At 36.6% G+C, this 27,145-nt stretch overlaps 7 protein-coding genes across 29 annotated transcripts; 4 read left to right on the top strand and 3 right to left on the bottom strand.

Moving 5' to 3' along the window:
• Window positions 1-9,055: 9,055 nt before the first annotated feature.
• Window positions 9,056-10,263, bottom strand: LOC104767564 (transcription factor bHLH149-like). The gene has a single exon (XM_010491577.3). The coding sequence runs from the start codon at window positions 10,233-10,235 to the stop codon at window positions 9,231-9,233; it is 1,005 nt and encodes a 334-aa protein (XP_010489879.2). The 5' UTR covers window positions 10,236-10,263; the 3' UTR covers window positions 9,056-9,230.
• A 1,829-nt stretch (window positions 10,264-12,092) lies between these two features.
• LOC104767555 (proteasome subunit beta type-4) lies at window positions 12,093-14,124 on the bottom strand. Its single transcript, XM_010491569.3, has 7 exons — window positions 13,987-14,124; window positions 13,834-13,898; window positions 13,659-13,735; window positions 12,989-13,118; window positions 12,732-12,891; window positions 12,458-12,643; window positions 12,093-12,360 (listed from the first exon to the last, which is right to left on the bottom strand). Exons 1-7 carry the CDS (start codon window positions 13,990-13,992, stop codon window positions 12,247-12,249), a joined length of 738 nt encoding a protein of 245 aa, XP_010489871.2. The 5' UTR covers window positions 13,993-14,124; the 3' UTR covers window positions 12,093-12,246.
• Window positions 14,125-14,203: 79 nt separating this feature from the next.
• On the bottom strand, window positions 14,204-15,400 carry LOC104767547 (nicotianamine synthase 3). Its single transcript, XM_010491560.3, has one exon. It carries the CDS (start codon window positions 15,398-15,400, stop codon window positions 14,429-14,431), a length of 972 nt encoding a protein of 323 aa, XP_010489862.2. The 3' UTR covers window positions 14,204-14,428.
• Window positions 15,401-17,800: 2,400 nt separating this feature from the next.
• On the top strand, window positions 17,801-20,734 carry LOC104767531 (U11/U12 small nuclear ribonucleoprotein 65 kDa protein). Of its 2 annotated transcripts, none has more exons than XM_010491553.3 (11): window positions 17,801-18,063; window positions 18,262-18,333; window positions 18,430-18,639; window positions 18,771-18,852; window positions 18,962-19,102; window positions 19,306-19,467; window positions 19,548-19,721; window positions 20,040-20,127; window positions 20,262-20,320; window positions 20,397-20,462; window positions 20,598-20,734. In XM_010491553.3, the coding sequence occupies exons 1-11, from the start codon at window positions 17,876-17,878 to the stop codon at window positions 20,634-20,636; spliced, it is 1,281 nt and encodes a 426-aa protein (XP_010489855.2). In that variant the 5' UTR covers window positions 17,801-17,875; the 3' UTR covers window positions 20,637-20,734. The 2 variants fall into 2 exon arrangements, with proteins under 2 accessions (XP_010489855.2, XP_010489849.2); XM_010491547.3 differs by having other exon boundaries at window positions 20,542-20,734.
• A 115-nt stretch (window positions 20,735-20,849) lies between these two features.
• Window positions 20,850-22,433, top strand: LOC104767511 (pentatricopeptide repeat-containing protein At1g09220, mitochondrial). The gene has a single exon (XM_087508219.1). It carries the CDS (start codon window positions 21,253-21,255, stop codon window positions 22,267-22,269), a length of 1,017 nt encoding a protein of 338 aa, XP_087364345.1. The 5' UTR covers window positions 20,850-21,252; the 3' UTR covers window positions 22,270-22,433.
• A 377-nt stretch (window positions 22,434-22,810) lies between these two features.
• LOC104767521 (histone H3.2) lies at window positions 22,811-23,674 on the top strand. Its single transcript, XM_010491539.3, has one exon. It carries the CDS (start codon window positions 23,132-23,134, stop codon window positions 23,540-23,542), a length of 411 nt encoding a protein of 136 aa, XP_010489841.1. The 5' UTR covers window positions 22,811-23,131; the 3' UTR covers window positions 23,543-23,674.
• Window positions 23,675-23,685: 11 nt separating this feature from the next.
• Window positions 23,686-26,909, top strand: LOC104767475 (uncharacterized). 22 transcript variants are annotated; one of them, XR_015595110.1, is made up of 9 exons: window positions 23,686-24,834; window positions 25,025-25,177; window positions 25,355-25,396; window positions 25,475-25,555; window positions 25,648-25,767; window positions 26,019-26,126; window positions 26,336-26,439; window positions 26,569-26,619; window positions 26,710-26,909. XR_015595110.1 is itself a non-coding variant. In XM_087508218.1 (7 exons), the coding sequence occupies exons 1-7, from the start codon at window positions 23,755-23,757 to the stop codon at window positions 26,372-26,374; spliced, it is 1,623 nt and encodes a 540-aa protein (XP_087364344.1). In that variant the 5' UTR covers window positions 23,686-23,754; the 3' UTR covers window positions 26,375-26,909. The 22 variants fall into 22 exon arrangements, 2 of the variants coding, with proteins under 2 accessions (XP_087364344.1, XP_010489798.1); XR_015595127.1 differs by having other exon boundaries at window positions 23,694-24,834; window positions 25,038-25,177; window positions 25,302-25,396; window positions 26,569-26,624; XR_015595115.1 differs by having other exon boundaries at window positions 23,694-24,834; window positions 25,302-25,396.
• The last annotated feature ends 236 nt before the right edge of the window (window positions 26,910-27,145 follow it).

Raw genomic sequence — 27,145 nt, 5'->3', positions numbered from 1 at the left:
ACCAGTTCTACTAGTTCTACACCCATTAGTTGCACCAGTTCTACCAGTTCTACTATATCGATTTCAAATTCCAATTCAATTCTGAAAGAATGAAACAGACTTGTTGTACTTACACTTGCATCGTTGTGCTCCTCGTGCTCCCTCTCACTTTTGCTTGTACTCCTTCTCGAGTTACCTGCCGAGTTCGAACTTCCCTCCTTATCTTCTTCTTCTTCTTCTCCTTCATCGTCTTTTTCTTCTGATTTTTCTCATTCATCATTTTCTTCTTCCCCTTCATCGTCTTTTTCTTCCCCATCTTTACCTTCTTCCCCTTCATCGTCTTTTGCTTTCGAACCACCATCTCCTTGTGAGATCTTCTTCTCTTTCAAACGCTCACTCCTCCTCACACGACCCCCCTTGTTTTCACCATCTTCTTACTCGATTTTTGGTTGATTAAAAGAAAACGAGAAAACCCTAGTTCTACAGTTTCACCCAAATCGATTCGAGTTTCCCGAAGAAAGACGAGAGAGAGCGGTTTTAAACATAAATTTTACAGTTTTTTTTTAAAAGATACCGATTCAGTTTTTCGGGTCTTAGATCCGATTTCTTTTGGTTAGACCCAGGTATTCTTTGTATCTTAGTTTTCTTTGGACAATAATGTAAAAGACTCATTTCTTGATTTAAAAAAAAAATAAAAAAATAGACAAAAAAAGAGAGGGATTTTTGAGATTGTCAGAAATGTTTTAGGGAGTTCTGAGACGAAAACTCGTGTAGAATACTAAAATACCTCACTGATTGATATTTTTGGATTTCGTTGAATTTTTATTTATGCAATCAAATTATTACGTTGAGATTTTATTGCAACAGCCGAACTTCGCACAAGATTCACAGTTGTTGTTTTTTTTTTTTTTGCAACATAGTTATCGCAAAACGTAAAATTTTCAACTTCAACATGAATTACGATTATGCGTGGCAATAGCAGCTTAGAAACGCAGTTTTTTTTTTGCCTTGTACAGCGACTCCAATGTCAAAACCAAGATTCAGCCATATGGCATTAAGAAATAATAAATCTGATATTCTATAAATTTTACAATATAATAAGTTGAAAAACGAAAAATGGTTTGCAAAGATATCATATAGAAGTCCAGACCGATATATATAACAAGTTTACTTGTGTTTGATACCTAACTAGAAATAAGAAAAATCGCAAAACTAACCAAGAAAAAAAAAAGATAGGTATTGTATCCGAACAAAGGCAAAAAAATTGAATACTCTACTAGTTATACGATAGGTTTAGTTATACTTTGAATCAGAAAGGTCGACACAGTTACTTTCCCATTACCCCACTCTTTGACATAGTTCATCTTCTTCCTTGAAGATCTTCCACGCATAATTGATGATCTCGAAAGCTGACTTGGCAGCAACAGACTTGTTTCTGTCGGGACAGAGCTTAGCCATGATCTCTTCGTACTTTATCTGGATCAGCTGAGGGTCACATAACGGGTTTTTTATTCTCAGAATCTTGTAGAGTGTGAAACGACGTAAATTATCCCAGTTGATTTCATAGGCGACGAGAATCTGTGAGATATCTTGGTGGTTTTCAGATGTGTTTGCTTCACACATCAAGTCATGCACGATTTTAAGGGGCTCCACTACAAGAAAACAAGCCTTTTGCTATGCAAGAATTCATAGCAAATCCCTCGCAAATAGGCAAAAACATGGAATTGCGAGGAACACATTTCCCTCGCAAATCGCTTCTCGCAAATTGATTAACATCGCAAATCCCTCGCAAATTTTGCGAGGAAAAAAATGTCGTTGCAAAATCAACGCAAATTGCGAGGGACAATATCAATAGAAGATTCCTCGCAATTTGTTCAAGCTAATCCCTTGCAAATTTGCGATGGATTTGCAACATTTATGTCCGTCGCAACAGCTGAGATTTGAATTAGGAATTATTCATTTTGTAGTTATGTTTATTTTTAATTATGCAAATTAATTATGATTAATTTCTAATTAGGCAAACTAAAATTCATAATTAGCCAAAAAAAACTTTGAATTAAAACTGAAATTAAACTTGTAATACAAAATGTTGTTAAAATTACATAAACATAATAACATAAGTTCAAAACATAAATCAAACACAAGTACAAGTTCTCAGATACAAACACATAAACATAAGCTGAAATTGAAGAACAAGAGATCCTAAGCTGGTCTCGTGATACCTCCTGCTCCGGTCTCAGGTCCGGTATCTCCTGCTCTGGTCTCATTGGTGGCATCAGTCTCAGGTCGGGGAAATCTTGCAGCAAATTCAGGGTCCTTCTCAGATAGATAATCGAAGTAGGCATCGTAGCAATGCATCTTCTGAGTATTTTGTTGCAACTTCAAAGCATAATCTTCTAACTGAGTAGACTGACTCGCAAGAACAGCTTCGGCCTGAGAAAGCTTCTCAGCTAAAATGACTGGATCTTCAGTCGGAGTAGGCGTCAGAACAACTTGAGCTGAAGATGCTTCAGTTTGCATAGTACCAACTCCATATATCCTATTTTTCTTCTTCGGAGCAACCTGCAAACAACAAAAAACAGAGACACGATGTAAAGTTCAAAGATATAAAACAAAACACTATGTAAAGTTCAAGAATTTACCTCAGCAAAAATTCGGTTCTTCATATTAACTGACAATCCGCTAGAAGCACTACTCTCTATGTTGTCCCTTGAGCATAGCTCAGTTTCAGCCTCAGTTATCCTCGATGACACTTCATGGTATACTTTCTCAGATAATCCATCTACAAACGACCCATCAGGTTTCCTATGAGTATCTTCTAGGACTTTCAAGAAATCAGGAAGTGTCTCACCAGTCATCTCCGACTTAACAAAGATATGAAACAACAAAGTATTAGACTAAAGCAAGAATTTATAAGTAATTGTACTAAATAACTAACTAAACATACTTACATGTTTTCATGCACGAGCTTTAAAGGAGGTCTGACCAGACCGGTGTTTATGCATTCCAGTGCCATCAGGATCATTATATCGAGCATTTCGACTGTTGATGCTCTTTTCCTCAGATTTTGGTTCACACCAAAACTTGACCAAGCCGTCCCATACTATCGGATCAAGCCACCGCGGCTTTGCATCATCACCTTTTACTCTCCACTTAGACTTCCACCGAGACACTTGATCAGTCATCCGGGTCTTCAACTTGCTTTCAAACTCGGCTCAAACTCTCCCATTGATGGATTGGTCCCAGTTATATGTTTGCTTGTAAAAACATAACATGAACCAAAATCAGAATCAAGTAAGTAAAAACAAAATCTGTAATTTAAACACATCAACAACATTTAACTTACCGCATACGTTTCAAACCACCGGTTTACAACCGCACATGGTGTTTGGGTCCAATTGGCATGAGCTCCTTTGAAATCTCTTTCAAAGATGGCCCGAACAGTAGCAGCAACCAGAGGATCCTCGTCAAACCTACAAAACACAAAAAAAAAAGGAATGAGGATCAATGAAAATATATCTAAAAAATTAGACAACCCTAACTACATTTTTACCATAGAGTACCCGGAGGGCGTTTAGGGTCCAATTTCTTTAAGCTAGCACGAGTGGGACTTGCAAGTAGCTCTTCCAAAGTAAAAAAGAAAAGAAATCTGAGGAGACTCATCGTTGACACGCGAAGTCGATTGTTGTGGTGGAAGATGATCTTCCACCGCCGGTGAGGTTCCTTGACGATTCTCTTGGATCACCGGTGAGGTACCTTGCGAGGAGGCGGGAGAAGCTACCCTTGGAGCAGAGGCAGAAGAAGGTAACCTTCGAGAAGGGATGGGAGGAGATAACCCTTAAGAAGATATAAATCTTCTGTAAACGTTTTGGCTCCGAGAATTATTTTGGTTCTCTTGTGAAGACATCTAAAAAACAAGTCCAAAAAAACAAAATAAAAACCCTCAAATTCGATATAATTAGAACCCTAAAAGCAAATTAGATTAAACCCCTAAATTCGAATTAGATAAAAACCCTAAAATTGATATAATTAGAACCTTAAAACCAAAATCGAATTCGCAACCCAAAATCGAATTTGAAACCCAAAATCTGAAAGAAAAACCCTAAAATTGAAATAAAAACCTAAAATGGAATTCGAAACCCAAAAATTGAAATAAAAACCCAGAAATTGAAATAAAAACCCTAAATCGAAAAATCCTAAATCGAAACCCATCTAAAAAACAACATAAGAAGAGAGAGGAGGAGGAGATTAGCCGGAGAAGGGATGAGAGGAGGAGTAGACTAACCTGAGAAGGGATGGGAGGAGGAGTAGACACCGGAAAAGAGATGAGAAGAGGAGTAGACAACCGGAGAAAGGTTGAGAGGGTTTGTAGGCAACCAGAGAAGACAACCGGAGAAGACAAGTGCTCTAAACCCTAAAGCAATGGTGAACGCAACCGGAGAAGAATGAAATCGGAAGAAGAAGAGAAGTGTTTAGGGTTTGTCGGCTGCGGATGTTGGTTTGAGCTTCGCTCAAACTAGGTTTTTTACTTATATAGGAAATTAATGGCGTCGCAATTCCAACGCAAAATTTGCGAGGGATTTACTAGAGTCCCTCGCAAAAACATCGCAAACAATAATTAATATAAATTTTCTTATTTAGAGTTTTTTTGCGACCAAATTGCGAGGGAACGTAGCAAATCCCTCGCAAAATCTTTACGGTTTAGGATTTGCAATTGTCATTAGTGTCCTATCTTATATTATAAATATTGAATTATATCATTTTAATAATTATTAGTAATGTAATTAGTATTAAAGGTTAAGGTTCAAGGGTTTAGGGTTTTGATTTGCGATGGAATTGCTATGTTTTGAGTATTTTGCGATAGATTTGCGACGAATTTGCTATGGGTCTAGCAAATCAGTCGCAAATTTGTCGCAAACCTTGAATATCTAATTTATAAAAACCATCAAAATAATGTTAAAAAATTAATCAAATTAACTTTCAAATACATTATAAGGTCCAATGGTGTTATCATACTCTTTTCTATCATCAAATCTTGCAAAATTGTCCAATTTTGCTTCTTACTCCAAACATGATGATGTTCTAAACTATATCACATATATGTTCATTACATTGAGACAAATATTTGCCAAATTGTCCAATTCTCCAAGAATTTTTTGTTGCACTGCTATCTTTGATTATAAGTCTTGGATTCATTTTTGTAAACATTAATAATAATGTAATTAGTCTTTAGGATTTAGGGTTAAGGGTCAAGGGTTTAGGGTTTTGATTTGCGAGGGAATTGCTATGTTTTGTGTAATTAGCGATGGATTTGCGACGAATTTGCTATGGTCTAGCAAATCAATCGCGATTATGTCGCAAACTTAGAATATCTAATTTGTAAAAACCATCAAAATAATGTAAAAAGTTAGTAAATTCACCTTATGAACACATTCAAATGTATTTCAGAATAATTATATTAAGTTTTGTAATATTTATAAAAAATCATTATCCTAACTTTGCAATGGATTTGCTATGGCTTTCGCAATTCACTCGCAATTCCATAGCAAATTTGCTATGGAATATGTTTTCCCAAAATCGTCCCAAAATTGCGATGGATTTGCGAGGGATGAGACATTTCCAGCGAATTTATCGTAAATCCCTCGCAATTTTGCGATGGATTTGCAACGACTGAGTTCCTCGCAAATTTGCGAGGATGTGCTATTATTTTTGGTTTTTTCGTAAATCCCTCGCAAATCTACTATATTTTTAGTGCTCCTTCGAGATTGCCCCTTTTGTAGTATTCTTCCGCTAGTCTTACTATATATTTTTTGTTGGTGACATTGCTTAGCTCCTTTCTTTTAAAAATACACACCTAAATAAGAGGTTGGGATTAAGATAACACCAAAATATAAGGAAAATAGATTTAGATGGACATCCCAGTATATTTAAGAAGCAAGAAAAAATAAATTTTACATTTTTAAATTATGACATTAATTATTAAGTAGTTTGGAAAGGAGAAATTTGACATTAAAATGAAAATTAATATGACAATAGGCATTATTCGAGTAGTCAAAAGAAGAAGTTTGACATTTTAAAAAAAAAAGTAACATGTGATGTTTCTATATAACAAATAATATTCATTCAACTATAGATATTGTCAGCAAAAAAAATAAACCTTATATTTAAAATTTTAAAAATAACGGGAGAAAATGTGAGTCTAATAAAATTGTTCTAGTTTCTTCATCATGATCTTTTTGTTTGGAAAAAAAAACATATTCTGAAATTGCAACAAGTTCAAACTTGTTATATTGCGTCAAACTTACAGCTTTATAAGAAGATTGCTGGATAGATCTCTTAGAAGATCTGAAACTGATATAAGGAAGTAAGGGAAGCTCTCGAATGAAGGAATATTAATTAATATCTTACAGGCGATCATGGACGATGAAGAGTTGTTCCCGTGTCGGGTTTAAAAATATTGAACCGTCTAGGATGCAGAGTTTCGAAAAAGGGATGCTCACGGCTCACCAACACGTCAAGTGGCGGTAAAAAAAAACATCAAAACCAAATTTAAAATAAGTTGACCAAAGTCGTTGTGACAAAGCCAATTGTTTATCCATTCCTTGTTAATTAGGCGCCGTTTCTTGCATGCTATTAGGAATCGTTGTGACGAAGTCATTTGTTCGAACATAACTTTTGCCCGTTTCAAGAAGTGGATGCAAAGATTGATAATACGATCTACTAGTATTCAAATTTGGCCAATATTTGGCTATAGAATTTTTTTTAAAAGTATAGATAATATATTAATATATCATAGAGGTAGAAAAGAGAGAAAAAGGAAAAAAAAAAAAAAAAAGAGAGAGGTAGTGACGTAGAAACAAAATCGTAGGAGTTGAAGTGGATCATGGTTGACTTGAGAGCACGTGCAGAAATGTTAGAAAACACGAGCACAGTTCGAAGACAACGAAATCTGTCTGACCAAGACATGTGCGAGTGCATGTTGTCTTGCCACGAGTTCCATCTCATTACACCGCGCAAAAGTCTTTTTACGTGTAATCATGTGTATAACAAACTTACATGAGAAAAAAATAAAAGATATGGACGAGTTTTTTTTTTTGTTGTTGTTGTGGAATTAAATTTTGTCAACAAGGGTTTTTGTTTGCTTCTCTCGTCGTCGGACCCATTGTTTCCACTACTCAACAATTCGGGTTTGGTTTATTCTGCCGGTTAACCCGATTGTATATTTCCTTCTCTCTTTCGTCTAACTCTACATATATATAAATCTCATAATTTAGTGGGAGGATTGGAGAGGACTAAACCTCATATAATCGATCATATATATACTTCAAATTTGACAGGCCACTAATTATCGCTGCGGTTTGACACTAAACTCAGTATATACATTATATATCTATAAAAGATCTTACTTTCACTTTGCATTGGCATTGAAGTTTTACGATTTCAAAGTTTGTGACGATTTAATATGCAGTGATAGATGTTCAAAGCTGTTAAACAAATAGTTTAGTTAGATAAAACAAATTACTTCTTTTTTTTGTTAAAGAAAACAAATTACTTTTATTTTATGTAAATGCATTAGCTTTTGCTATGGATATTTAATGATACATTATTTGACATTTTGACTGTTTACTTTAATCGTGGATTTCATGATTCATTTTTGTATATCTGTCTCATAAGCTATACACAGTTGATATCTAGTGATGACACTATTTTTTTTACCATATTTTATACCTAACTTTTCAGTAAAATTCGTGAAGAGCTGATAATTATGAAGGTGGTAAAACTGTTTATATTTGTAAATAGCGTTGTATAAAGAGGAGAGATTCTTGAAAATTTGGCATCGCCTCGGCCACATTCACATATGAGGTTCATAATTGGAGTCACATGGTTGCATGTGATCACATTGGGTCTACCTTTTAGCCACATATGGCCAACTCTTCCCCCCCCCCCCCCCCCCCCTTTTTTTTTTTTCTTTTACTTTTGTTTTGTTTTGTAGCTATCATTCGATCGATGCATTTATATATTATTTAATTAATAAAAGCATCCTTATATACATAATTTTCCCACATCTATTAATATTCCAGTTTTCGTTACAATACCATATCGTGTGAACGAATACATTAATATTAAACACCATATCTCAGCCGTACTTAGAAAAGAACAAAATATGCAAACGATAACATTATGTATGGATGACCTATCTTAGTTGATATCGAGATACTATCATACAACCATAAATTCGGAATTATCTATGTACTTAACAATAAAAGTTAAAAGTTAAAACTATAGATCACCCTCCAAGCTCGATCCAAATACTTATTATCAGGTTGATTTTGTGAACACTTCGTATAAGTAACTAGGAACTCGGAAGACACAATGACCCACAAACATGTTGCCATTTTAATTTGATAAAAAAAAAAAAGGGTGTGAATGCATATTGAAAGACATATCGGATGTAAATAAGAAAGAGCACACGTGGGGTGGGGGGGGGGGGGGGAGAGAGTCTTAAAGAGGGAAGAAAGATGTTCCCAAGAGACTCATTTCTCAATCTTATTGTTTCTCCTAATTTTGGTGCCCATTTTTTTTTCGTTTGTGGTCCTTTTTGCTCACTCTTCTTTCAATGTACCTGTCATTTCCTAGCTAGTGGATTTTTTTTTCTTACTGACAAACTCACTTTTTACTAAGTTGTATTTATACCATTATCAATCTTTAAAATTGTCAAATTCTCATAAAGAGTCGTATGCCTATATCCTCTTTTAATGTTGACATTCAAGGAACAAATTATTGATTTTATTATGAGCCAAAATTATACACTTCCCACATATTGACATTAAAAACATGAACGTGGGAAAAAGTCTATCAGAATCACATGGAGTCCACTGGCCACAAAATTAAGGTGGGTGTCCTCAACACGTTACACGCACATGGCTCTTTTTTTTTTTTTTTTTGAATTGCTTCAACTTGTCAAATTATTTATTTAACTTTTTATTATTCTCTTTACTTTTCTTTAATTTAATTTGTAGGTTTAATTTTGTTGAAAGGGTGATAAACAACTTTTTAATATCGAGATTAGTTGGAATTTGTTAAAGAAAATTAAAGGAAGATCAAAATAAAAGACTGGTGTATACAAATAAAATACAAGAATTTAATAAATTAAAATCGCGTAGACCCAAACCCAAAAAGAAAAAAAAAACACTTAAGCAAAAAAAAGGGTAAAAAGGTAATAAAAAAAAGCTAATTCACAACTGACGCGGTTAAGGTCCGGTCAACGTCGTCCGTGGTGCGGCGGCGGTTAGGAGTTCAGCGAGAGCTTCCATAGCTCGTACCTGCATCTCTAACGCGGCGATGTAATCGGTGGCTTCATCTAAAAGGTTCGGTACAGAGACTTTCCGGCAACCGGGAACTAACCGGCCAAGAAACTTGAGTTTTCTATCAACCGCCGGTAACTTAATCCGATTAGTCTCCGTCGCGGCTTTTCTCGATTTACAGTTTCCGGTTGACTTCTTAGCCGCCTTTTTATGTTTCTTGAGCTTCGCTCTGACACGGCTCGCTAAAATCGCTCTGCTCCAACGAGTTGTACCTTTAGCCGAAGCAGCAAGAACTCGATCCGCCGTCTCGCGTATCTCTCTGGCGGCAACGGAGACAACTTTATCAGGCTCGTTGGTTGTGGTGGATCTTTGACGAACTCGGCGTAAAGCTTCGACGAGCTTGGAAGCGTAGATCTGCTGAACACGATTCGTTTTCCATCTCTTTAAGCTTTCTTCGTTGATCCTTCGTGCTTCAATCTCCGCTTCTGTCTCCGTCACCTCTGTCTCTGATATCCTTGGCTTCTTGCGTCTCGACTCAGTAGACGATTCACCACCTGTGGCTTCGATGCTAGGAAATAGATTCGAATCCACCATCAAACCCAAGTTAAACCAAATATTATTTATATAAAGAAACACAATCTCTTCTTCTTCTTCTTCTTCTTCTTCTTCTTCTTCTTCTTCTTCTTCTTCGTGTGTTTGAGAATCAGCCTCGAGATATGTAAATCTCAGAAAGAGTCTCTCTCTCTTTCTCTCTCTGTTTGAGGAGGTGTGTTGGAATGTGACTATTATAGAAGAAATAAGAAGGGGAAGATGAAAGGAGGAGATAGAGCCAGTCTCGAGAGAGAGAGGCGTGAAACAGCGGGGCTTACAGACTTGTTTTTTCATTGTTAATCCCAGTTTTGCCCTTAATGTCATCAGTGTCCTTTTTTTTTTTTTTTTTGTCGTTGGCATGAAAACTCCAAAATTGTGCCCAAAAAAATAGTCAAATGTTGAGGGATATAGTTTCTAAGTTTATACATTTTTAAAGACTATTATTCCAAATGTTAAAAGTAAATATATCTAGAGAAAGCTAAGAAACGATGATGATGAAGTCCTTATTAGTTTGTTTTTTTCAAGTAGTGGTCAAGGCTTAAGTTAACTTTTTAATCAAAACGAGTATGATGAATCGACGATTTTGTCATATGTGATATGTAAGTCGTTTTTAGTACTAAGTAATCCGAATATTTTTGGGTATGAAACGGTCGTGATAACTACTTAATATGCTAAGCTATAGCAGCACAATTTTTTTTTTGTTTGATCGGAGAGTTATGTCGGTTGGATACACAATTTAAAAAGGTGAGAAGAGAGGGAAAACACAGAAGAAGAAACTAGGCACTCAGAAAGTAAAATAGGCAAAAGAAAGAAAGAAAGAAAAAAAGAAAAAAAGCATTCCATATGACCATTTTCATGGCGCTGCTGCCATATAATAACCCACTTTTACGAGTCGTTTTGTAAATTTTGTGGACAATTTACCGCCAACGAAATAATCTCTTTTCTACTGATTGTTGTATGTTTTTTTTCCTAATTGATACCTCAATCTATCTATAGAGTAATGGAGTTAGTCTAAAAACGAACCAAATAAATCATACTATAAAGTTTTAAAGAGTAATGAGTATAATTGACCATCGATTAATCATTTACATACACTAATCTTTACATTGCCATTATAAAAATATACTCTCTCCCTCTCTCCCTAATAGTTTGATGTTTTGCCACTTTCACATATATTAAGTAAAAATTAAAATTCTATTTATAATAATTTTTAAGTAGAAAGAGAAAATATAGACTTTAGAGAACATGACATGTTGTGGAGAAAATTTAAAGTAAAAAAACTATTTTAATTTTTTTAATATACAACATCAATATTTTAGAGACAAAAAAAATCCTAAAACATCAATTTACGAAGGACAAAGGAAGTATATGACAAAGGAAGTATATGACTCAGAATTAATCCAAAATCTTTACAAAGCATCCCAATATGACCCAGAACTCAGAAGGTGTATAACGTTAAACACTAGATTTACTTGCTACGCAAATTCTATGCTGCTAAGGAATAATTATGATGAGTTAGTGACAGAAATGAATAATGTAGTATATATGTGCATTTATGTAAAATAAATATGTGGGTTAATAATGTAAAAAAAAAAGAGGAAGAGGACGAAGATCTTGAAGAGAATCTAAAAGGGCCCTTTTAATCTGTGGTTGGCCAGAGAGGCTTGCCCCCTTAATTGAGACACCGTCTCCAGGTTTTTTTCTTTCTTTATTTTTTTAACCACGCTCAAATCTGACTTTCCCTACCAAATAATAATATACTGTTACTCACCAAATTTATTTTAATTTGGAATTAGAGAAGAAACATTTTATGTAGTGGTCGCAAGTTTTTTTCTTTTTTGTTGTTGTTTTTTCGGGTGCGTGTATCAGACAACAACATTCAGAAATACGAAAAAGTCTCCACATGTGTACGTTCATTCAAATTCAGGGTTAAGTCATACTAAGAATTAAGAACAGACAGAAATCACCAACTAAACTTAGTCAAAGTCAATCATTAAGATTTTTTTTTCTTTTCTTTTCTTTTTTGGACACTAGTTTTTCATTTTTGGCAAGAGCTAATTATCATCAGCGGACACAACATAGGAAAATTATGAGCCAAATCCATATAGTAAACAAGTTCTGATTAAGTGATAAATTACAAGTTTACCAACTTTGTTGTTTTTCATATTCGAGACTGACGACTAACTGAATTATCTGCGTAGGGAGTCTGTCTGGTCATGAGAAAAACGATAAATCCTCTAATTCTTACTCAGAAATTCATTAACAAAGAGGTCACTGTCGAACAACAACATCACACAAAGGAAACAGCTCTCTTGGATCAAATAACTTGTTTTTGCTAACTCGTTCCTTTTTTAATCTTTCAGTTATCATATTACCAGGAGCCTTCTGCACCAACTGTTGGGTTTGTGAACGCCTTGAATTCCCAGAATGTCTTAAGCGAGTAGGGCTCAGAGACTGTCACACCTTCCTCTGTCATCTTTGCTATCTGCAAATTTGTCCAGAGAAACGAGAAACGAGTCGGGTCAATGATCTGATTCCCCAATTAGATGGAGATGAGTTGACATACTGAAATTAAAACACACCTGAAGCTTGTTGATAGCTGATCTGTCACGGTAAAGAAGCACACGCATACATTTCTCTAGGAGTTTGACACCTTCTTCAAAACTCAGGTCCTCACGCCATTCATCACGAAGAATCGGCCTAGCTAGGTGATTCCCAAACCCAGTGGCAACATGGTTATCCTCAAAACTAACACCAATCATTGAGACCTAAAGAAGAACATTCATAGCATTCAATTCAAAACTGTTACACTCACTCATTTAAGAAGGTAAAAAAAATGTCTTATTAGGCATTTACCATCCCAAGGTACTTCTCTCCATTTTTTACACCTCCAAGGACAAGAGTGTTCCACAAAGGGTTGAACTTGTTCCGGCGATTATACATAACACGGGTCAGATAGTTATGAACTTCTTTCGGTCCCAAGGAATTACCATCATCCCACATGTTATCATTCAGCCTGCAAAAACAGTAAGAGTTTAAATCAAGAGCCAAAAAGGGAATAATTAAGAAGGAGACGACAAGAAAAAGAAACATTCTATGAAACGTATTCTTACGTGAGCTCATCAAGATAACGCAAAATTTCTTGAAAGTCGCTGATTTCCCCACTGGCACCAAGAAGAGAATGCTTACCAATAGCCTTCATCCTCTCAACGTTCTTGTACCTTAAGGTGGATCCATATGAACCTGCAGAGCAGTAAAAGCTTGTTTTAAAATAACAGTCTCATCATTCTCTAGAACCAAAGCCTTTCCTTTTGCTAAAGATAAAGTAGATTTTAATGATAATAACCATTCATTCCCATTTTCCAGTAAGCAATTTCTTCTATCTTATAATAAATGACCAAGGTGGTTTAAGAGACAGAGATGGTAGAGTTCTGGATGCGACACTCAAATTGATCAAAGAGGCTACAATGCCGGTTTCGCTACTAAATTTGAGCACTCAAATACCTCTCACCAAAAAATAACATTTGAGCAAGATGAAACAAATGTTACAGCAAGCAACCAAGATCGTATATTTTGTTTTACACATCCTGACTCCGGATTAATTGCACTAATATCTATATAGCCAGCACTAATATTGCCAGCACTCTTGTGGACAATGAAGAATGCATAAAAACAAAGCCTAAAAGAGTAAATTGCTTTATCTACCCAAGCAAGCAACAACAATAAGATTTGAACTATCGAAAGGACAAGTAGAGAGCTGAAACTAGGTAGAGAGAATCATACCTCCCATATCAGAAGCCATTAAAATCCCATCTTTGTACTTGATAGCTACCACTGACGTTCCAGTAACATACGGGTACCTAACAAAAATTATAAAACCCTTAAAAATACGAAAACAGAATCCCAAATTATTTTTCTCCAATTCAAAGAATCCTAATAAGAAGAAGAGAGGTTTTACAATGTTCTTTGGGAATCAGCCTCAGCGTTCCTCACTTCAGTCCCGTTCTCAATCTGAATCGTAAACTTCACAGGACAAACACACAATCAAAGTCATAAAACCCCAGGAAAGTAAAAATAATACATGAGCAATTGAAAGAATGATCCGACTTACAGTCATCTTCTCAGAAACTCGAATGGCTCTCTCTCTCTCTCTCTCTCTCTCTCTCTCTCTCTCTCACGATCTAATGTTTTTGTATCTTCTTCTCGATTCCAACCAAAGTAACAAGAAGTTCCTTTACTCAAGAAACAGATAGAACCGGGTCGGGCCTAACAATTTTACCAATGTTATTCGAAAGCTATATTGGGCTATATTGTTTAGGTCTGGCCCGTTTTTATATTTAATCTGTTTTATTTTAGGGCTTATTTACAAACCTACTGGGCCTTGATTGGTCCGAAGGCTGCGGTTATTTTATAAAAAATGAAAGAAAAAAACAAACAAAGAAGAAGGAAAGACACCAAACACACACAACACAAAAAAAAAACACAAATCATAACTAGAAGAAGAAGAAGCTTCCAAAGATATATAGAGAATTAAGAAACAAGTAAACGTCCTCTTAAGACAGCTGCTCCTCCCTCGCTCCAAACTCTTCGATCATCATCGTGTTCTTCTTCTTGCTCATTATCGCGTGGATCTTGGAACAGTTGCATGGCTGGAGCAAGCATGAGGGTCCACCAACGAGATTCCCAGTTGAAACGATAGGAAGCTTTTTTGATATCACCACGGAGTTGATAACATCATCTGTCGGGTGATAAATAGACAAAACCTCGAACCCCTGAAGATCACACGGCTCAACGATCGGATAAAGAAACGCTCTCGGGCCATGAGCACTCCTCAGCATGAGCACAGCACCTGGATCCATGTGTTTCTGCAGATGCTCGATCACTCTAACTTTCTCCTCCTTTTTCATTCCAACAAGAGCAGCTAGAAACACGACGTCGAAGCTCTTCAAGCTCTCTGTCACATCCATTATATCAACGGTGTGGAAGAACATGCGTTGAGATATGTCTGGATCAGAGGAAACCAGCAGAGAAGCGAGTGAGTTCGCTGATGGGTCGATGTCAAAGTTGTGAAAGATTGTGTCTTTGAGATGTAATGATGCAAGAACGATGGAAGTGAGAGGGAGGGGACCAGATCCGATGAAAGCCACATTCTTTGGGACAAAACCATTTAGGTTTTGTGTGAGGAGGTCGAATTCGAGCTTTCCGAGTTTTAAATAGTTGTTGTAATAAGGGAAAATGTTTAAATGGTTAAGTGGGTTGTCTTGGAAAGAGGTCAAGATGGAAGAGAAATGATGTTCTAAGCGACCTTCGGCTTCGCCACAGATCTTGATGAGGTTAAGTCGAATCTCTTGGACTGTGTCACTCATCTTTGTTACGTCGATGCTAGGGTTAGGTGGGATGCATGTGGAAACGAGCTGCTTGAAGAGAATGTTAACATCTTCAGATGGTTTCAGACTCTCGAGCTTCGAGATCTTCTCGTAGAGGTCGCATATAGTTTTCACCAATTGTTCGTCTTGGCAACCCATGTAGACACTATACGATGAGGTTATTGTTGGTCTTCTTTTTTTTAGTATGTTTTTTGTGTTTCTCTGGTGGTGAACTGTTTGGAGGGATGGCTATTTATTGGTAGTGAGGTAGGATCCATATCAACTCAAAAAGAATCTTATTATTTTAACATATTATTATTCAAATAAAACAGTTGCGTTGTTGATTTTTTTGTCCTTTTTAATTAGGATAACTAGAAAAAATATTATTATTCTAAATTTTAAAACTAGGCTGCACCGTTTGAAATTAAAGTATCATTTCTTTACGTTATAAGAGATTACATTTTTAATTCGAGTTCTGAAAATTGTTTCTAATCTTCGAAACTCCGATTGTCATGTAAACATGGACGAGATCCAAAAAATGTTAGAAATTAGCTGTATATTGTATTACAGTATGTACAGTAATTGGTGGAATTACGTGAAATCTTATCTCCAATAATTGATGGATGTACATGATGTGGCGATCAAGGCATGCACTTCTTCCAACTCGTATCAAACAATTAAAAAATTGCATTCTGTAAACACATAATGGTACAAAATGAAAGAGGCCATATAATTTTACGCAGTTGTAAATATATAATAATTAACCAAGAGATTTGTTTAGAAATAGTTGTGAATTCTTAAACCCTTTATCAAAAAAAACAAAAAAAGAGTTATGAATTCTCCATATCTTTGAGAAGTGGCTTTACCAAATAAAACGTCCTTTGTTTGTTTCCAAGCATCAAACTTTGAGAACAAATTGCAAGACTACAAATATCAACTGAATATGCGAATTTCAGAAGAAGATAATATCTCCGTGGCGTGTGTTTTCCACAATTTTCTTACGGCTCTCCTTGTTTTCCTTTGGTATGCTTTAATTATGAAATTCTCAACTTCTTCACGCAATCATTCAATTTGTTCTACCTAAAAAGAATAATAAATAATAAAAACTCATCTCAATTTAGCTTTTAGGAACAATTGGAGAGATCGTATATGGAATGGAATACGTTGACAAAACATAAGAGAAAGAAAGAAAGAAAAAAACGTATATATATGAAGTTGTGGAATCCATGTGTGTTAGACGAATATGAAGGATTGGATTATTGGAATGCACACACAAAGTCACAAATAATAAGAGATACTTATTCCTTGACGCATCATACAATATTTCTTATATTGGAAAAACAAACTATTCGATGAATGCATTAATACCTCTTGTATAAACTCCACGGGCAACAAAATCCATACAAACTATTTATATCTATTTTTTTCTCTCTTCTTATATCTATTTTAGTATTTTCTTTTTTCAAGGGATTCAATAATTATTATTTTCTCATACTAAAATGAGATATTTTTTAAAATTTCTTTTAAAAAAGGATTGCGTGAAGAATTTGAGAATTTCATGAATAATACAAGAAAACAAGGAGAGCCAGAAGAAGTGTGTGGGAGGCACACGCCAAAAGTATATTATCTTCTTATGAAATGGACATATTCTTAATTTTTCCCAAAATTTGAAGATTCAGTTTGATAATTGTAGGAAAGCTTACAAAAGTTTGTCAATTTGAATGTTTGAAAACCGATGAAAGAAAGTATATGTGGTCAAGTAACCTGTTAATCTGTTGATGTTCCCTTCACTATCAACTCCATCTTCTTATTGAATTGCGTTGTCCACCTCACAATTTGTTTTCTTCTTCTTTTTTCAAAATAATTATAACTTAATTGTCCTCTTATGCTATATTGATATTGTAATGCTAAATTTGTCGATCATAAAAAATATATCATAGATTTATATATAAACTATAACTATTTTTATGAAAATGAAAAAAAATATTATGAATGCTATTATGCTAAAACGTCCAAAGCCGTCGAGACGATATGAAATAGTATTTTTCATCGTTAAAAATGTATCCGCCACTCGTTCTCGTTTTTGTTTTTTTATAACATCATATACATTAATTGTTGACAAAATACATTCTTATCAACTATTCTCAATGATGAAGAACACCATTTCCCTTCGAACATGTAATTTTGATGGTTGTAGTTTTAGCTTCTCACATGGAATATGATATTTCAGTTTCTCATCAATGGTCTCTAGCTATTTTATGTATCCAAACTATTGTATTTTTAAACCAAAACGAAAGAAGCTTGTATAAGAGCTGTGTCTAAAATAAACTAATTTAAACATAAAACGTCGTCGTATGATATGACTTAACTGGTTCGATCATTTGACTCCAAAATCTAGTCCGGTTTAGTCTCGCAAATCAATTTATTGAAAACCACACAATTCAAACTTTTTAAATGGGCCACACAGGTGGATAAGCCCAAAAATTAAAACACGCAAAACGCCTTCCCGGTTCGATTTAGTTTTCTCTATTGGTCTGTATGGTTTCAAAAAATCAAGTCCGGTTTAAATTACAAATCAATTTTATTGAAAACAATAGTCATCGTTCTGAGTTGGGGTTTCGATTTCGAGCTCTAATGGCTGCACATGCGACATCGGAGGCGGTCGTGAATATACCGGCGACGCAATTTGATTCTCAGGTTACCGAGCCGTTTGGTGTAACTCTTGTGGTTCGGCATCTTCCTGATGGAATCCCTCATGATATCGTCTCTCGGCTCTTTTCTCAGTACGGAGCTTCTGCTGTTCGTCCTTGCTCCGGTGGAAAGTAAAATTTCCAGCAACCTTTATCTTTCGATTTACTTGGAATTTAGTACTGGTTAGAAGATACTGGGGACTGGAAAGTTCATAGTTAATATGTCTTGGAATGTTTAGGTTACAAAGTGAAAAGATTTCATCTTTACTCGAAAAGAAGAAATCGAATGTGGAATTAGTCTAAATTGACATGTAATGTTTGCCACCACAGATTGAGAAATGCTGCATTTGTGGATTTCAAGAATGAAGCTTTTGCTTCTCAAGCACATCGTCAGTTAAATGGGTACCAGTTTCAGAATTACTCATCTTCCATTAACATGATAGGAGTTCAGTTGTTCAAGTCTCTTTATTTTCTTCTTCTGGTTTTATGGTTGTGTAGGCTGAGGTTTCTTGGTAAGGTTCTACAAGTACAGAGAGCCAGTAAACCTAATGAGAACAAGAAGTCTCGACAAATCGAAGAATCTATGGTCAAGGGAAATGCTTTCTCTACAGTTAGCACAAACAGTGATTTAAAATCTGAGCAGACGATTTCTGGCGAACCGGTAGCTCCAAAACTCGGCATAAACTATCCATTTCCTCCTCACCTGCAGTAAGTTTTACTGTGTGTGTGTGTGTGTTTTTATCTCCTCATCCTTTTAAACACAATGTGAAAACACAACACCATTCTTTAATTTTGTCGGCTTTAAATGTTTCTATGTTTGATCGGTTTCATTTTTGCAGATATGCTTACCCACCACCTGATGAAAATATACTAGCCAACATTACTAATGCTCTTATCGCTGTCCCACCGTTATACACCCAGGTTAGCTTTACTGTCACTGACTCACTGTATCTGGTGGGTATAAGTGTTGTTCAATTATCATGGTGTGCATAGCAAACTAGAATTGTAATTTTAGACCTTTTGATCGTAGGTGCTGCATCTGATGAACAAAATGAATCTTCCACCTCCTTTTCGCCTTGCCCTGCCGACGCCACCTCTACCTAAAACTGTCCCCCAACCAACTGAGTTGGAGCATCAATCTAGTAGCGAGTCAGAGATGGAATCTGATGAGGTATGACGCGTCATGCCATGTCTGCATTTTATGATATTAGTAAAATGGCTTCTTGCTAAGCTGGTTATGGGTGCTTAGATTTACATATCATAGTTGCTGCTTTGTTCTCTTTTTTTTTTTCTTTTCTTAGTAAACGTATGTGATAATCAACTAGTCATTGATATTTAGTATTTGGGTAAGAATTGTGATGGTATGGCGTTTAGGATACAGGTACATCAAAATCAGGAAGGAAGCGTGCTAGACATGAAACTGTTGTTGGTCCTGGTGTGGACAAGGATGCGCCGCATGAGACTGTTGGATTGAAACCTTCTTCTTTGACCCCAAAGGAGATCCCTCGAATAAGAAAGAATACGCATGTTATGCTGGTATCATATTATCCATAATTTCCTTTCAATAATAATATGCTGTGTAGTTGTGGTGATATTTGTAAGGCCTATGACGATAGATCAAGATTACCCCAAAAGTTGCACAAGACGAATATAAAGATGATAGTGAGAATGAAGATCCTGCAGACGAGCCCAAAGAAGAAGATTTAAACTTGAATCCCTTTGTGAGTTTAGAGGAGTTGGAGAAAGGAAGGTTACCTCCAGAGGATATTCTTTCACTGCCTATGTTCAAGGTATGGATACAAAGATCAAGTTATATAATATGTTTGTATTGCCTAGAACTTTCCTAATGATGTGAGCCTGATTATCAATTCCAGCCTTTTCTTTGGGTATGGAAAATGTAATTTGGCTCATTGGCTAGGCATACTTGTTACCAGGGATTCTCTATGCATGAAGATATATTTACTGCATACTAATCTTATCTTTTCTATGCAGTTCTTTCATGACTATTTTCCTACTTGATGTTATATAATTCCAAATATAGTGTGTCAGTTCTGAAAAAAACATATTCACTGAGAGAAAAATGCCTTTTGTTTTCCTATTGTGTGCAGAACTACACAGCTGGGAATCCATCGGTTGTGTTGTATGTCAAAAACCTTGCCAAAGATGTTGTTAGTGATGATTTCTATTACATATTTGGTAAGAAGTAGCTCTGCTAGTCAAGTCAAAATCTTGTACAATCTCGAGTCGTTAAGTTACAAGTTGTTACCTGCTTACTACACCTTGTCTTTCTGGAAGTCAATCCAAATAGCTAAATATTAGCTTTCATGTAGGGTCACAATTTGAAAGCATAGAAGCAGCTAAATCCAGTCTTGGTGTGAGGCTGATGCAGGTGATGCTTCGCACCTTTAAACTGGCCTTAGATTATAATCTTGTTGTTAATGTGAATTAAATAATATTTGTTGCAGGAAGGAAGGATGAGAGGGCAAGCTTTTTTGACATTTCCATCTGTTGAAGTCGCACATCGTTCTCTGGTTATAATCCTTAACAACATCCTCTGCTTAAATGTCTTACTATATATCATTGACAGGCATTCATTTTACGACTTTGCAGAATCTTGTAAATGTTTTTGTTTTCAAAGGAAAACCAATGATAATCCAGTTTGGCAGGAATCCTGGAGCAGCCAAGCCAAACGAATGATGATTTAGATATGTATCGAAGGTTTTTGACTTTTTTGATCATCATGTAACTCTGACTCTCAGGTTAAAAAGTCAATAAAAATATCGCTGCCTAATATTTAATTGTATAAGTGAAAATCCTTGGAAATCATTTGTTTTGAGTACACAATTATGTTCTTGTTTTCTTCAAGTGGAAGAACCACCGCTCTTCGCGCTTACACTATAATCAAGCGTTCTTGTTCTTATTCGATTCAACACTTTCATTCTTCTGCTAAAAAATGAAACAAACCTTAGAATCATCCACCAGCTCCATTCTCACTTCACCACTTCGGGACTTCTTCTCCTCGATCAGAATCATCAAAACTCTGGGAAACTTTTTCTATTCAATCCTCTGCTTCGATGCTATTCTCTTGGCGAAACCCCTCTTCGAGCTTACTTCCTCTACGACCAACTCCAGCGACTCCATTTCTTGTCTGATCACAACAAGAAGAGACTGCCTCCGTTTGATAGTTTCACTTACCTCTTTCTCCTGAAAGCGAGTTCAAACCCGCGATTCCCATCTTCCCTACTTGGAATTGGACTCCACGGGCTGACGCTTAAACTTGGTTTTGGATTACATGTCTACGTCCAGACAGCTTTGGTTGGTATGTACTTTGCTGCTGGAAACAGAATCGATGCTTACAAAGTGTTCGACGAAATGCCTGAGAGAAATCCCGTAACTTGGAATGTCATGATCACTGGCCTTACTAATTTGAAAGAGTTTGAAAAAGCTCTTTGCTTTTTGGAAAAGATGCCTAACCGGACGGTTGTGTCTTGGACCACTATCATTGATGGGTTCGCACGAGTAAATAAACCCAAGGAAGCTATACTCTTGTTTTCAAGAATGGTTGCTTGCGATGCGATAAAGCCAAACGAGGTAACCATTCTCGCCATTCTCCCTGCTGTTTGGAACTTAGGAGACCAAAAGATGTGCGGATCAGTTCATGCTTATGTAATGAAAAGAGGGTTTGTCCCATGTGACATCCGTGTCACTAACTCTCTCATCGACGCTTATGCAAAATGTGGGTGTATTCAAAACGCGTTGAAGTTTTTCATGGAGGTTCCAAAGGAAAGAAAGAATCTTGTATCGTGGACAACAATGATCTCGGCGTTTGCAACGCACGGGATGGGCAAAGAAGCGGTCAGTATGTTCAAAGACATGGAAAGATTAGGATTGAAGCCGAACAGAGTGACTATGGTGAGTGTGTTGAACGCTTGTAGCCATGGAGGTTTAGCAGAAGAAGAGTTTCTAGAGTTTTTCAACAAGATGGTAAACAAGTACAAGATCACTCCGGATGTGAAACATTATGGATGTCTAGTAGATATGTTGAGAAGGAAAGGGAGATTAGAGGAAGCTGAGAAGATTGCTTTGGAGATTCCGACTGAGCAAAAAGCTGTGGTTTGGAGAATGCTTCTTGGAGCTTGTAGCGTTTATGATGATGCTGAAATGGCTGAGAGGGTTACTAGGAAGCTAATGGAGTTGGAGAAAAGTCATGGAGGAGACTTTGTACTTATGTCCAACATCTTTTGTGGTACTGGAAGATTTTCAGATGCCCAGAGATTTCGTAATGTGATGGATGTTAGAGGAATAGTTAAACTTCCTGGACATTCACAATTAACATAGCAGAGAAACATATATTTTTTGGGAGCTCTCTTAACGGTTTAGCAATTTCACTGATTGCAAGTTTAATAGATACATTAAGAGAAAAAAAAAACGATGACGAGAAAGTAGTAATCAATGTAATTGAACTTGATATTGAAATAAATTTGTTTCTCTGTTTATATCAATAATAATCTTCCATGATACATGAAGCCATGGAGTTTATATCATCACCATGGATCTGAGACGTAGCAAGAAACCTGATGTTCTCGAAACCCCCAGCACTCTCAAACATTGTCTTGTATGGAAAGTGATCTTCTACATGGATCCCCTATGGTTTTTAGTGATGCTTTAACAATTGCAACATCCTCACATGTGAGAACCTCAATACAACCTTCTTTAGCAAGAAACCTGCCAAAAGATAAATTATGTTTCAATTTCACGTTATAAAGAATACCACAAGAAAATTTGTTGATGTTGTTGTTGTGTATTAACTATTATGGCCTTGATCTCTCTCAGCAGCTACAAGAGAAACGACCAAAACCGCAAATAGTTTGGTATCCAAATCATTGCTGTGAATAAGGTTGTCAATCACCTGGTTCATCAAACCTAATTCAATTACACACCCTCCATTGACCTTGTCACTCCGTGGAAGTTAGCTTATTGACAATATTATCCTCAGAACCGGCAGGAATCCATCATCAATCAGAACATGAGTATGCCTAAAATCAGTTCTCACAGTTTAGTGTTTTATAACGAGAGCTGATCTCCGAATCTGGGACGAAGAATGTTTATAAAACATACATAACAATCTGTCAGTTTTGCAAAAGAATGGCTCGTACTAAGCAGACGGCTAGGAAATCAAACACCTCATCAACAATTCGAAATGGCTCGTACTAAGCAGACGGCTAGGAAATCAACCGGAGGCAAAGCTCCAAGGAAGCAGCTGGCGACAAAAGCTGCGAGGAAATCAGCTCCAGCCACCGGAGGAGTGAAGAAGCCACACAGATTCAGACCTGGAACCGTCGCTCTGAGAGAGATCAGGAAGTACCAGAAGAGTACCGAGCTTCTCATCCGTAAACTCCCTTTCCAGAGGCTTGTGAGAGAGATCGCTCAGGATTTCAAAACAGATCTACGTTTCCAGAGCAGTGCCGTCGCCGCTCTTCAGGAAGCTGCTGAGGCTTACCTTGTTGGACTCTTCGAAGACACCAATCTCTGTGCTATCCACGCTAAGAGAGTCACTATCATGCCCAAGGACATCCAGCTCGCCAGAAGAATCAGAGGCGAACGCGCTTAGATCTTCTCTTTAACTATTATTATGTTGGGCTTTTGTGTTTCTTCTTTAGATCGAGTGATGATGATTGTATAATTTCACGTTTTAATCCAACGGCTTAATATTAATATTATTCGGCTATGTTTTTTTATTAAATGCTTCTCTTATAATTAGGTTAAGTTAACCCATAACTAAAACTACAGTATAATCAACTTTTACGCCCAATTTGATCGAAGATGAACTCGAATCCTCAGATCTTCACCTCCATTGACATGGGAACAAACTCATTTAAGCTTCTTATAGTCCACGCCGATCCTTCTGGTAGATCTTTTGTTCCAGTCGAGAGACTTAAGGAGCCAGTGGTGTTGTCTCGTGAATCTCCAACCTCGATTTCGTCTCAGTCTCAGGATCGTGCGCTTCAATCTCTACGAAAATTCAAAAGTTTGATCCTCTCGCATAACGTCTCTGGTGACCGGATCCGATGCGTTGCGACGGAAGCCTTGCGGCGAGCGGAGAATCAGAAACAGTTCGTGGAGGCGGTGTTCGAGGACGTTGGGTTAAAGGTCGATGTGCTTTCTGGTGAAGAGGAAGCGAGGTTGGTTTATTTAGGGGTGCTTCAGTTTCTACCTGTGTTTGAGAAATCAGTGTTGTGTGTTGATATTGGTGGTGGTTCTACTGAATTTGTTGTGGGTAAGTGTGGTGATGTGAAGCTTGCTGTTTCTTTGAAGCTAGGTCATGTGAATTTGACGCAGATGTTCTTGAAAAATAATGGTGATGGATTGGAGAAAATGCGAGACTATATCCGTCATGCGATTGATGAGTCTGGTTTAGTGGATAGATTGAAAGAATCTGATGGTTTTGAGGTGGTTGTGGGATCTTCAGGAACTATACGAGCTATTGAGAATGCGGTGTTTAGTGGCTACGGAGCTGATATGTGTGAATTCAATCTGGAGGGGTATAAGAGAGATTGGAGATTTGGTAGAGCAGAGCTGAGCAGCCTTGTAGCGAAGCTATGCAGTGAGGGAGGAGATGAAGAGCAGATTCGGAGAGATGGATTTTTCAAGAGAAGATCAGAGTTCATTGTTGCTGGGGCCGTATTGTTGGAGGAAATATTCAAGGCTTTTGCTATCGAGGAAATGGAGGTCTCTGAGTATGCATTGGCAGAGGGTGTGATTGCTGATTCTTTGGCTAAAGCTTTTGATGGATTATATGATTTGAATGCCAATGCAAGGTGGCGATCCGTCATGAGGCTTGCCACTCGATTCAATGCTAAAAAGCGAATGAATCATGCTATACGCTGTGCCAACATCGCCAAGGTACATTCATTAAGATTATAGCTTTTGTTTCATCTTTTGAATAGGCATTCCTCAGGTGATATTTATCTCTTTTAGTGAGTGTGTGTGTGTTCTAGTTTCTGATGGTTTCAGATTTCATTTCAAGCTCTGCACAACTGGATATGGTCATTTTGGTTGTTTCAGTAGGTTTGATAGTACAGTGATTTTCCAGGCGATCTTTGTAGGTTTGAGGAAATGCAATGATTTTAACCTTATCCTAGACGATAAGGATCTTGAGTATCTAGAAGCTGCGTGTTTCTTGCACAATATCGGAATCATCACAGGGAAAAAGGGATATCATAAGCAGTCTTATCATATCGTCAAGGTTAGCTCATCTTACGCTGTTAAACATTCTATTCAATAATCACAGCTCATTATAAAGCTGGAAAAGCAACTCACAAAAGCTTATCACCAAGAGTACAATGTTTCTTTTATAAACTCTTTTGTAGGTTTTCAGTATCTATTTTATCCTCATTGTTATTAATAGTTTCTTCTTTCATAGAATGGAGATCATCTCCATAGCTACACTGCAGAGGAAGTCGAGGTAGAGTACTGAATTCTCTAGAAGGAAGAACTTGTCTTGAATTTACTGTTTCTCTGATTACTATCATATGATGTTCAGCTTATAGCATTGCTTGTGAGATACCAAAGAAAAAAGTTTCCCAAGCTTGATCGTGCACCTTTTAAAGACTTCACTGGGGAGGTAATATGTCTCATATATTAGCTTAGGTTAGCAAAAAGTTTCCCAAGCTTGATCGTGCTGCACCTCTTGATCCTTTTGTTTGTCTGTTTCAGGCAAAGCAAAAATTCATAATTTTGTGTTTGATTATACGATTATCTGTGATAATTCAACGAAGTGAGAATGTGGATCTCCAAGAAGTTGAATTTCTTGGATCTTCCGAGAGCTTCAAACTCGTAAGTAAATCTTTCTTATCATTCTATTTCCTACACTGAGCAACCATAGAATACCATTTCAAACTCTACAATCAACCCGTTGTAGCTCGGTATGTGGATCACCTCTTAGTCAATTTATTTAAACATGTTAGTCAATTTCCTTGCTGTGGCTAGAATGAATGTTTCCATTTTATCTAATCAACTCAACATCATTGTCTTAAATCTTTCTCTCTTCACTTTGCTCTGCTTCTTGTTTGTTTGTTTGTTTGCAGGTACTGAAAGAACAACACCAGGGACCCTTAGAAGTTGGTTGTCAAGATCAAGTAAACAAAAACTCTGATGCATCGCAATTGGAAAAAGAATTTGAGCATTTTAAAAGGGTAAGCTTCCATTACCCAAAAGTTTCGATCAATTTCTCTTTTAATAATCAAATGTTTGAATTGCAATGAACTCTCAGCTATCAGCAAGTATCTATGATTGATTGGAAACAGTAAAATAGACAAAACGAAGCCTCACTAACTAACGTAGGCTATGTAGCCAAAGTCTCCATATGCAACTTTTTGTTATTCTTTTGCCTTGAACTGATCAGGTATACAAAAAGGAAATGGTGGTTGTTTTTCCTTCCTGAAAACCAATCAGACGGGTTGCTAAGCCAACAAGTCATTGGTAATTATTAAACTGAATCTCTCACAGGTACGAGAAATTTTCTCTGCATTAAAGATAGAAAGCGTGTTATACAGTTATACTATATAATAACGGCCATCACAAAGCATTTCCACTGTTACGTTAAAACTAAATCACTCCATTATTTGATTCATTGAGCTGCTGGATTTTCCTGGTGGTTTTCGTTGTCCAAATCCTGAAGTCGAAAACGTCAGGTGGTCTTTACTATTCTTCAGTCAGTTATCTTGTAGTATAATTTGCCTGATGGTAAAACTACAATTTGCCTCTTTCTTAAAGCAGAGAAAGAATGGAAATCCGGATGAACACTAAGAGATGGTGCATCCTCAATACTCTTGACCTAGACTCTGTAAATTACTAAATTTTTGTGTTCGTTTCCTTACCTTCTCTTCCCAACCTTGCGACCGTGTTTCTCTGCGCATTTCCCTAATGTTGTAACGATATTGAACTTGTTTTCTATTGTATTCTAGTTTTACAGACTCTCTCTCTCTCTCTCCTATACTTGATTACTGTTTTCATGGCGCTTGGTGCCACTTCCACTGAAGTAAATATGTTGCAACCTCTTACTGTCTTTGATTGTTTGGTTGCGTTTACAGTGTTAAAGAAGCTTATTTTGTTATAACTAGGAGATGTAGTTAAGATTGTAAACGCAAATATCGAATGCAAAAAGGAGAACTAGGAGATGTAGTTATCAGCGTTTGGTATTATACCGTATACA

Source organism: Camelina sativa, chromosome 3 (genome assembly GCF_030686135.1).
Source record: "Camelina sativa cultivar CO46 ecotype springtype chromosome 3, ASM3068613v1".
NCBI lineage: Eukaryota > Viridiplantae > Streptophyta > Magnoliopsida > Brassicales > Brassicaceae > Camelina > Camelina sativa.
This window is presented reverse-complemented; position numbering and strand designations above follow the sequence as displayed.